At 46.1% G+C, this 10,192-nt stretch overlaps 1 protein-coding gene across 7 annotated transcripts in view; it reads left to right on the top strand.

Moving 5' to 3' along the window:
- Window positions 1–574: 574 nt before the first annotated feature.
- Window positions 575–10,192, top strand: part of scn8aa (sodium channel, voltage gated, type VIII, alpha subunit a) — a gene marked incomplete at both ends in the record, with an annotated part of 39,760 nt that continues 30,142 nt past the window's right edge. For 4 of the 7 annotated variants that reach the window (XM_084479108.1, XM_084479106.1, XM_084479103.1 and 1 more), the window contains 5 exons: window positions 575–853; window positions 6,873–6,991; window positions 8,107–8,196; window positions 8,438–8,566; window positions 9,266–9,357. In XM_084479108.1, the coding sequence (XP_084335234.1) occupies window positions 575–853; window positions 6,873–6,991; window positions 8,107–8,196; window positions 8,438–8,566; window positions 9,266–9,357 (709 nt within the window). Of the gene's footprint in view, window positions 854–6,872; window positions 7,001–8,106; window positions 8,197–8,437; window positions 8,567–9,265; window positions 9,358–9,584; window positions 9,677–10,192 lie in introns of all 7 variants that reach the window. The other 3 variants (XM_084479107.1, XM_084479104.1, XM_084479105.1) reach the window with 2 other exon arrangements.

Genomic DNA, 10,192 nt, shown 5'->3' with positions numbered 1-10,192 from the left:
TTCTTCGACACTTATAGTGCAACTCTACATATGTGGCGGATTTCATGTACGTCGCTCATTAATAACACTCATACACAATAAGATAAGATAATCCTTTATTAGTCCCACAGTGGGGACATTTACAGTGTTACAGCAGCAAAGAGAAAAGACGATAGTGCAAATAAAGAAATAAAGATGACAGTAGTGCAAAATACAAAAAAATACAATTAGAAAATGAGTACAAAACAATCAAAAAGTCGCCATGGGTTCGTAACCATGGGGATAACACGCCCCCCCTCCTTCCTAAGACTCTCAGCCCAAAACGTTGTTTTTTTAAATAAAAAACAACAGGGACTTGATAAATCCCTCGGGAAGGTTCCCTCAGGAGGGTTCTAATTTGAGCTGAGGCAGAAGGTTCACTACACTTTAGACATCCCGGTCTTCCCGCTGGCCCCTGCTCTACTGTTCAACATGAGTGCACGTGTTATCTCACTGATCATCCTCCTCTCTCCCTCCTCCTCCTCCTCCTCCTCCAGAGCACCCGCCCGGCGGATGGTTCAGACCCCAAGGACCCAAGTAGCTACAGGATGAAAACATGGCCGCACCCCTTCTCGCACCCCCAGGCCCTAACAGCATCAAGGAGTTCACTTTGGAGTCTTTGGCGAACCTCGAGCTGCGCTTCAAGGATGAGAAGAACAAGAAGCCTCCCCGGCAGGACAGCAGTTACCGTGACGATGACGACGAGAACAAGCCCAAGCCCAACAGCGACCTGGAGGCCGGGAAGAGCCTGCCCTTCATCTACGGGGAGATCCCCAAAGGGCTGGTGGCAGTACCCCTGGAGGACCTCGACCCCTTCTACGCGGCCACTCAGAAAGTGAGTTGCCCTTCCTCCCCCTTCCTCTCTCTCTCTCTGCTGGGCGCCTGGTCTTTGTTTTGCAGTGCACACTGTTTTTCATGGTGAAGCAGTCTGCTGCCCGTCCTTTAGAATCCCGATACATTCATTATTATTAGTTGATCTCTCTTTCTCTCTCTCTCTCTCTGTCTCTGTCTCTCTCTCTCTCTCTCTCTCTCTCTCTGCTGGGCGCCTGGTCTTTGTTTTGCAGTGCACACTGTTTTTCATGGTGAAGCAGTCTGCTGCCCATCCTTTAGAATCCCGATACATTCATTATTATTAGTTGATCTCTCTCTCTCTCTCTCTCTCTCTCTCTCTCTCTCTCTCTCTCTCTCTCTCTCTCTCTCTGTCTCTGTCTCTCTCTCGCTCTCTCTCTCTCTCTCTCTTTCTCTCGCCCTCAATCTCTCCCTCCTGAACTGTCTGAAATGTCTCTAATAACAACAACAACAACAACCATAGCAATATGAATTTTTCTGACACCAACAATAATCTCATGTTGCAATTGTGGCTAATACATTAGTAGTGACATTATTATCAACATGATTTGTGAATGAATTTTACAAAAAATCAAAACACACCGAAGCCGTCAAAGCGGAGATCATCATCACAATCACTCGATGGCTTGAGTCGGTGGAACAGGCAGGTAGGCTGAGGGCGTCTTCTTGTCTAATTCCTTGATGAGGTGGTGTAATGTCATTATGTTTTCTTCCTTGAGCGGCCTACGGGGAGCTGGGTAGTACTGGTGTTGTTGCGCAGGTTGCTCCATGTCTCTGTGGCTCCTGGGCTTTTGGGGGAAAGGTCATGGCTGGTAACCATTGGAAGACGGTGGTTCCACATGAAGGGTTTTTTCTAATTGTTCAGAAATTAATTTGCCAGGGAAAGATAAAGGGCAGTGGAGAGAGTTTGCTGTGGTAGTCTTTAAGGAGTGCCCCCCCACCCCCACCCCGCTGGGCTTGTCCACACTGAAGCTCTGGCTTACTGCTTTGTCACAATGACCTTGACACGGTGGATGAAGTCCGAGTGCTGGTGGGATGATCTATCTGAATGGGTTAGATATTATACAGAAGACATGCATGTTCTGACAACAGCATTGCTCTCTATCTATATTTAGTTGTATTTGTTTCGGGGAAATAAATGGATGCTGTATGAACATTGTATGATCTTTACATTATTCCTGACGAAGAACATTTCATTTAGGTTGATTCGCTGAAATGTTTCCTTGTTTTCACTTTCACATATTTAAATTAAAACAATGTTCCGGCCAAAATGGGTTTGTAACACAAACACGGTTCCATACATATTTACAATATTTTTCATTGTTGTATCGATATTGGAGTTTTTATCAATGAAGAGTGGAAGGTCATATTAAGTGTTGAACAGGAGTGTTTAAACCCAGCATGGTAATTCTTAGTCTTTTTAGGTCATTAAAATTATCAATAGTTCGATATCGATCAATATGATGAAGTTATATCATATCTTTCAGCCATATCGCCCAGGCCTAATTCTTACCCATATATATAGTATCATTTGTAAACCATCCTAACCATCATTTCTAGGATAAGATAGTGTTTGACAACATCAGTGTTATTGATCTGGTAGTATGGCTCTATTTTGGATCGTTTCGATTTTTAAATGGCCACCTTCAAATAAAGTTTGCTCCCCTCCCCTATCCCTCCCCTTTTTACGAACTACTAAGTCCGTCAATAATGAGCACAAGAAAATGGCACCTTGGCAAGCTCTGTGAGGATCGTCTGAGTGTGTGTGTGTGTGTGTGTGTGTGTGTGTGTGTGTGTGTGTATACATATGTGAATATGTCTTCTGCTCGGTGCATCAGTTCCATCCATGTACACGTTCTCCTCTCGCCTTGAGAGCGCGCACGTGAAACAGTTATGTAACCACCAGAGCAGTGCACGGGGAGGAACGGGAGCCTGTCTGCGACAACACTCCTCATCGTGTCCTAACACACGCTCTCGCCTGCTGTTTGTTTTCCTGCCTTGTATACGTCTGTTATTTATACCGTTTATTTACCCCCCCCGTCTCACCCAGTCGGTGGCCCCTGCTTTTTCAACAGTCAAACCAGCCAATCGGCTCCCTGCATCAGGCGGACCTAGTTACAGCCCTTGAGCTACTGCTAATGCTAATATTCAAGTGCTAGCATCCATCCATCCGTGTGTGTGCGTGTGTGTGTGTGCGAATGCGTGTGCATGTGTGTGTGTGTGTGTGTGTGTGTGTGTGTGCGGCAGTGGTGACTCCTCAAGAGCTGCCGTGACATCAGGCCAGGTAGCGACCTTGAATGGAAGAGGGTGTTTCTCTCCCTCTCTCTTTCTCTCTCTCTCTGTCTCTTGGTCTGTCTCTCTGTCTTTCCTCCTTCTCGTTAGCTCTGTCTCTTTCTCTGTCTCTCTCCCCCTCTCTCCCCTCTCTTCTTCTCTCCCTCTCTCTCCCTCTCTCTCTCTCTCTCTCTCTCTCTCTCCCTGTCGCTGAATGCCAGGCCTGCCACGCCCAGACTCTGGTGTCGGAGCGTTCTGCTTCCTCCCGGTGGGGGGAGAGAAACAGAAGGGTGTGTGTGTGTGTGTGTGAGTGGAGTGGTGGGGGAGAGCGACCATTCCTCCGGGCCGCCGTGCCTCCTGACAGCTCTGGGTGATGAATCAGGCGCTGGCTGTTCTTCTCTTCTCTCTGAGAGGGTGCCAGGCACTGAGGGACACGGCTGGCCATATTGTCCGGGACGCAATTAGAAAAATCCGCCCCCTCCTCCTCCACCCTTCCTCCACCCTTATTCAGCCCAGGCAGGGGAGAGGGGGCGGGGGGCAGGGGCGGGGGCGGGGCTGGGCTGGGTGGGCCACTGCTGGGTTGGGTCACCGTGGTGATCAGGGTGGCTGTGCTCGCCTATGATGGGATCGGCAGGTGAAGGGCGTTGTTGAACCCACCCAGTGAGTCCTGCTGGGGATACGGGGAGGGAGAGAGAGAGAGAGAGCGAGAGAGAGAGAGAGAGAGAGAGAGAGAGAGAGAGAGGGGGGGGGGAGGGAGAGAGAGAGAGAGAGAGAGAGAGAGAGAGGGGGGGGGAGTGAGCGAGAGAGAGAGAGAGAGGGGGAGGGAGTGAGTGAGAGAGAGAGAGAGAGAGAGAGAGAGAGAGAGAGAGTTATGAGGTGTGGACGGGGGAGAATGAAAAGGCGTGTGCAGGAATGTATCATTTACATTTTGTTGTCGTACAGCCCGTGTAGACAAGCGTGCGTTGCTGGAAGGATGCTCCGCTCCTCTGCATCTGGTGTTCGTCATGGCTTTTATACTGTACATACACACACACGCACGACAAGCACACAGATGTCTCCCAGTGTGCATGAGCTCCACAGCGCTGTTCAATGAGATAATAGTGGACAAGCAGTCAGGGTGGAGAGCGGGACGAATAGAGGAAGGAGGATGGGGAGAGAGGGAAGTGCATGAAGCGCGGTTTGGTGTGTGTGTGTGTGTGTGTGTGTGTGTGTGTGGGGGGGGGGGGGGTTGGATGCTAGAGCTTCACTTCTCGATGCAGAGGATGCAGAAACCTCTAGCTGAGGGCTGGATCTTGAGCACTACATTCGCTCTCTCTTTCGTTCTCTCGTTCTATTCTTTCTTCTTCCGCCCATCCCCTCCCCCTCCCTACCTCCCTCTCCCTCCCACTCAGCCCGCTCACTCCCTGCCTCCACCTCGCTCTCTCTCTCTCTCTCTCTCTCTCTCTCTTCAGTCTGCTGCCTCTTCTGTAGCTGATGCCATCCTGCATGTCTGCCTGCCTCTCTCGCTCTCCCACTCTCTCTCATCCTCTCTCTCTCTCACTCTCTCTCTCTCTCATTCACATTTTCCCTCTCTCTCTCTCTCTCTCTCTCTCTCTCTCTTGCTCTCTCTCTTTCTCTCTCTGTCTCTCTCTCTCTCCCTCTCTCACTCTCTTTCTCTCTCTCTCTCCTTCCTGCCATCCTCTCCTCTGCTCTCCGCTCTGCTCTCTGCTCAGCTGTGGATTATGAAATTTTCAGTAGCTTTGCAGCAGTTTAGTCATGCATTACTGAAAAGTACTCCTACATACATGGCATTCTCGTGCCCGTGTGTTGGAGACGGATAGAGGCGGCGAAAGGGAGAGCCAAAGACAGAAAGAGATGAAAACAAACAAAGCATATGTATCCCTGTGTCCATAGTACAGATTGCATTCGTACTCATGTTACATAATATTGGTGTGTCTGTGTGTGTGTGTGTGTGTGTGCATGTGTGTGCGTGTGTGTGTTGCCGGCCATGTATGTGGTGGTTTGCCACACCGTGTGTGTGTGTGTGTGTGTGTGTGTGTGTGTGTGTGTGTGTGTGCGTGTGCGTGTGCATGTGTTTTTGTGCTGGTGGTGGTACATATGCATGCAGCACTCACACACCGAAGCTTCATTCAACCGAAATGTCATGCTGGCATGCTTGACTTCTCCATATGGCCACTGGGGCGATTCCAAGCCGATCACCGCTACTGCTGCTCTCCACGGTAGTGCCATGGTGCTGTAGTGCAGGTGACAGCGTGTGTTTGGACACACACACACGCACGCACACATGCACGTGCACACACACACACACACACACACACACGAACACATGTATGGTACGACAGCCAAGCTTAGGGACCTGCTCTTGTGACCCGTAATATAGACAAGTAGGACAGGGCTATATCAGATCGTCTGAGCATGACTAACCCATTGCTACTCAACCGGCCTAATGCGAGCGGGCCATGAGTTTCACTCAAATGAACGTCAAAGGGGGTGGTGGTCATGTGATCCGGGTGTCTGGGTTGCTAAGCGGCGTGTTTTATTGGCATGGTGTCTCCTGCAGGGGATGCTTATGCCAACTGGGTTGGGCGTGATTTGGTGGTTTGGATTGTATCTGTAGGTGATGCTACAGCAGGTGGTGTTGTGCTGCCTCTGCTTTGTCTCTTTTGTAGTCACTCCTCATTCATTCCTCGCTGTCATTAAAACACCCTTTCATTTCCTCTCATGCACTCCCTATGCCTGCGTCCATCATTTTTGGTCTTCCTCCACCATCTTTTTCGTTCTCTCCTTCTCGCACGCTCTTTCTCTCTTTCGCTTGCTCTTTCACTCTCTCTCCATCGTTGGCATGCCTTCTCATTTTGTTTATCTTTATAGCTCTTGGCAATGTGGTTTTCCGGTTTTCCCATCCTCTTTCACTTACTCTCTCTCTCTCTCTCTCTCTCTCTCTCTCTCTCTGTGTTTGGAGTCCAGTGCTATCAGCTTTAACTGTTGGGTGGAAGGGTTCTCGGAAGCTTAATGCAGGGCCAGGGAGGGGAGCCTTGTTAAAAGCACAAGGCTATATCACTTTTGCAAATGCACAGGGAGTATCATTAATCATTCATTCCGATGGCCATGTTTTATTTAAACAATGATGAGGTTTTCTCCTGGAAGAGGTTCTGCTAGACCATCTTCGGGAGCTCTCCCCCCCCCTCAGAAGAACCAGCACCACACATGACGGAGATGGAGATGGAGGGCAGGCGCAGAGCAAACTTCCAAAACATGTGCACATTTTAAATGCCCCCACCAGTCACTCCCGATGAAGTATCTAAAAACATGCGTGATTGGTTAACAAGGAAATATGAAACCTTGTTGTCCAGGATTGGTTGGAAGCTGCTTCACCATGGAAAAGAGTGTTTGATTGTTGTTTGTATTTCTTTGTATTTCTTTCGGTTCTACTGCAATTTTCTGCAATGTGTATTATATCTTAGTGTCTATTATCACTACAAACGTTTATGCAAGAATGTTATTGAACAAACATATTATGTTATAATATAATATAATGTATATATTGTTTATTGTCTTAAATTATTGACACATATTATCAGAATATATATATTGTATAAAATACAATGTACAGTGTTATATATAACATTAAACCTAGCAGTGCTTGTATTTAATGATCTTCCCTCCCTCCGCCCTCCTCCCTCCTCCCCCCCTCCCTCCCTCCCTCCCTCCCTCTTCTGCTCTTCTCTCCACAGACGTTTATAGTGCTAAACCGAGGGAAGACCATCTTCCGGTTTAGTGCCAACCCTGCCTTGTACTTCATAAGTCCTTTAAATTTTGCTAGGCGAATGTCTATTAAAATTTTGATACACTCATATCCTTTTCAAATGCTCCCTTTGACCGAGACCGACTTGCCAGCTGTAACCTGTGATAACCCTGCAGATTATTAATGATTATAGATGATGATATGGCCCTGCTGTCCTAGCTATTAAAAGTCAGCCGTGTTTGATGTTTATGTGTGTTTGAATACATAGGATATTGACGTGTTTAAGCCATGTGCTACGCGACGCGTTCCCTGCCAGGGTGGTTGAATTTGATGTTATTTGAAGGTGTCCGATAGCACAGGATTCCTGTGGTGAATTAATTCATACTTAACAGATTGGATCACATTGATTGATATAGCCATGATGCTAAGCTAACCCCCGCCCTTCCTCAATGAGCACAGCGGGTAAACACTGGTCTTGTTTTGGATTCTGGGGATACAAGGCAAAACACAAAGAGGCCTTGAACCATTCATTTGTGTCAGAGAACGGTTTTCAATTAGATGCACTATAAGAGAAATTATGAATGAACCACTGGGGCGTGATCTGAGAAGGTACTCCTGTGAAGCGTTGACCCATTGATTGGCACAACGCAGAAAGTGACATTTAAGCATTTATACAGCGAAGCTACTCTTTATTACTTTCCATAGGGTATAGTTATGCTTTGCTCTGTAGCCGTTATACTGTTATTGGTGTCAGGATGAGATGTTCAATAGAAGTGCATCCTGATCTTGGTCCCATACTGTCCGCAAGACCACCCTGACCCCCTTCGCCTGCCTCTCATGCTCGTGGTTCATATACTATACACTTTTGCAAAGAAAAGGCTGTCAAAATGTGCTATGGTTTTCACTGCACTAAGAGTAGAGCTGCATACAGTTCCGCTTAATATATATACTGTTAAAATATTTAACCGGATAAATAATGGCCTTCGTGTGGCGGTGTTCGACGTGGCCTATAGCCACGCGTCTTAAGTGCTGCTAGTGGGCGGTTCTGTCATCAAATATGACATGCTATCAGCTAGCCTCTGGTAAACACATAGTACTCTATAGGTGCTGTAGTAAGAAGCAATGGTGGAGTGTATGTGATGAGTGTCAGTGCTTTATGAATAGACAGTAAAGTATTAAATGTAATTGCCATTTCCGTGTTTTTCCCTTAACTGCTTCCTCACTCTTTTCAGCATGATCATTATGTGTACTATTTTGACCAACTGTATATTCATGACCTTTAGTGACCCTCCCGAGTGGTCAAAACAAGTAGAGTAAGTATACACTTCATGTATATTTATCATTATATAGCACACCCCGCTTATTTCTTTCACACTTTATGGGTTGAACAATAGCTTTTGACAAGCTTTTATGAGATTGAGCTAATGCACACTTTATCTGACTTCTACATTTGACCTCCCAGGTTTTTGGGCCTTTCTGCCAACTAATGAGAGAGACAAGTAGCTTTATCTGGTGTAGCATCTGCCTGATTCTGTCAATGCTCTTCTCTTTCAGGTACACATTCACTGGAATTTATACGTTTGAGTCCCTTGTAAAAATCTGCGCACGAGGATTCTGTATAGACGGCTTTACGTTTCTCAGAGACCCATGGAACTGGTTGGATTTCATGGTCATTTCTATGGCGTAAGTATTTCTCTCCTTCTTTTTCTTTGTCTTTATTTCTTTCCATTGTCTTTCTTTCGTTCGCCCTCTCTTTCTTTCTCTTTTCTTTGTATAAAAGCTTTCCTTTTTCTCCGATTTTTTCTTTCTTTGTATATTTCTTTATTTTTTCCTTTCTTTCTTTTTTTCTATTGTCTTATTTATTTTTTATCTGTTTTGTCTTTGGATCTAGCCTTCTTTCTCTCCTCCTTTTTTTTCCTCTATTGAGCTCTGTCCTTCTCTCTGTCTATATACCGTAGATGTTATGGTCTTTCTCTCTCTGTCTATTAATCGGAGACCCCTCTGGCCTCCCTTAGGGAAACATAATGTCCCCAGCCCAGTGACCAGTGTATCTGATCTCTCTAACTCCTGCCTATTCTCTCCTTCTTCTTCCTTTCTCGCTCTCTGTCCAAGACCGCAAGAACCGATTTCAAGGCCAAAGCCGTTAACAGGGATTTAATTGTATTGACCATAATGTATCCAGAAAGTTAGCAGACCCAGCAAAGTTTTACCACTAACATCTGTTTATTTTATTCCTGTTTCTTTTCCTATTTACATGGAGAGCTTACATGCAATCCTATGCCCAAACATGATGATCTGTATGCTTATTAGCGTTACTCTTTTCTGTTTTTTAGCCCTGCATGTGAATAATGAGTTGTTGTAACTTTGGTTTTGACCCCGCAGGTATATAACAGAGTTTGTAAACCTAGGCAATGTCTCAGCTCTGCGCACGTTCAGGGTGTTGAGGGCATTGAAAACTATTTCTGTTATTCCAGGTAAGACAGGACGGTGGGGGGGTGTATGGGGGGGGCCGGGTCGGTGTTGGGTGTGCGTCTCTTTCCTTTCCTCTCTCTTCTTCTTCTTCTTCTTCTCCTCCCCCCCCCTTCCTCAGTGGACAGGCTCTGTGAGTGGTGTCATTCTTCCTGGTCCGGTGGTGTCGTGCTCTTGCGTGTGTGGTTTTTGTCATTGGTGTTTTGTTGTGTGATCCTTCCCCTATTTTCAGATATATAACAGAGTTTGTGGACCTGGGCAATGTATCTGCGCTGAGAACATTCAGAGTTCTCCGAGCATTGAAAACTATCTCTGTCATACCAGGTGAGATTCAGTTTAAACACTAAGGCTGATCCTCTCACCCTTTATTTTTTTCTACTCACTATTATGATTATGATTCTTATTAATATAATTTAAGCTACTAAAAAAATAATTGGAAAACAAACCATTTTTTGATTTATTTTTCCTCCGAAATTATCAAAAATGGTACTAATACATTTTTGATAGGCTTTGCAGTCTACTCCAGGGCCCCTTCAGTGTGTGTGCACTCTCTCCTCTCCCAGCAGTGCGCTGATAACCAGTTTGGTTTCCTTGTTCCTCTTTAGCAGACGCTCAGAAGCACTCACCGCAGGTTTTTAAATAAGTTAGCACTTTAGCCAAACAGAGCAGCGCTACGGACTGATTGAAGACTAAATTGTAAGGTTATTCCGAATGGCATTGGCTCCAAAGCACAAGGAATATTTCAGCCCATTTGTTATGATATGGAAATGTCACATAAGTTATGAAAACGCTAAAGAATTCATATTCTGTGATTGGATTGAAAACAAAGGTGCCGTAACG

The sequence above is a fragment of the Micromesistius poutassou genome, assembly GCF_964030765.1.
Source record: "Micromesistius poutassou genome assembly, chromosome: 15".
Taxonomy (NCBI): domain Eukaryota; kingdom Metazoa; phylum Chordata; class Actinopteri; order Gadiformes; family Gadidae; genus Micromesistius; species Micromesistius poutassou.
The sequence above is the reverse complement of the archived record's forward strand: the minus strand, read 5'-3'. Positions and strand labels throughout refer to the sequence as shown.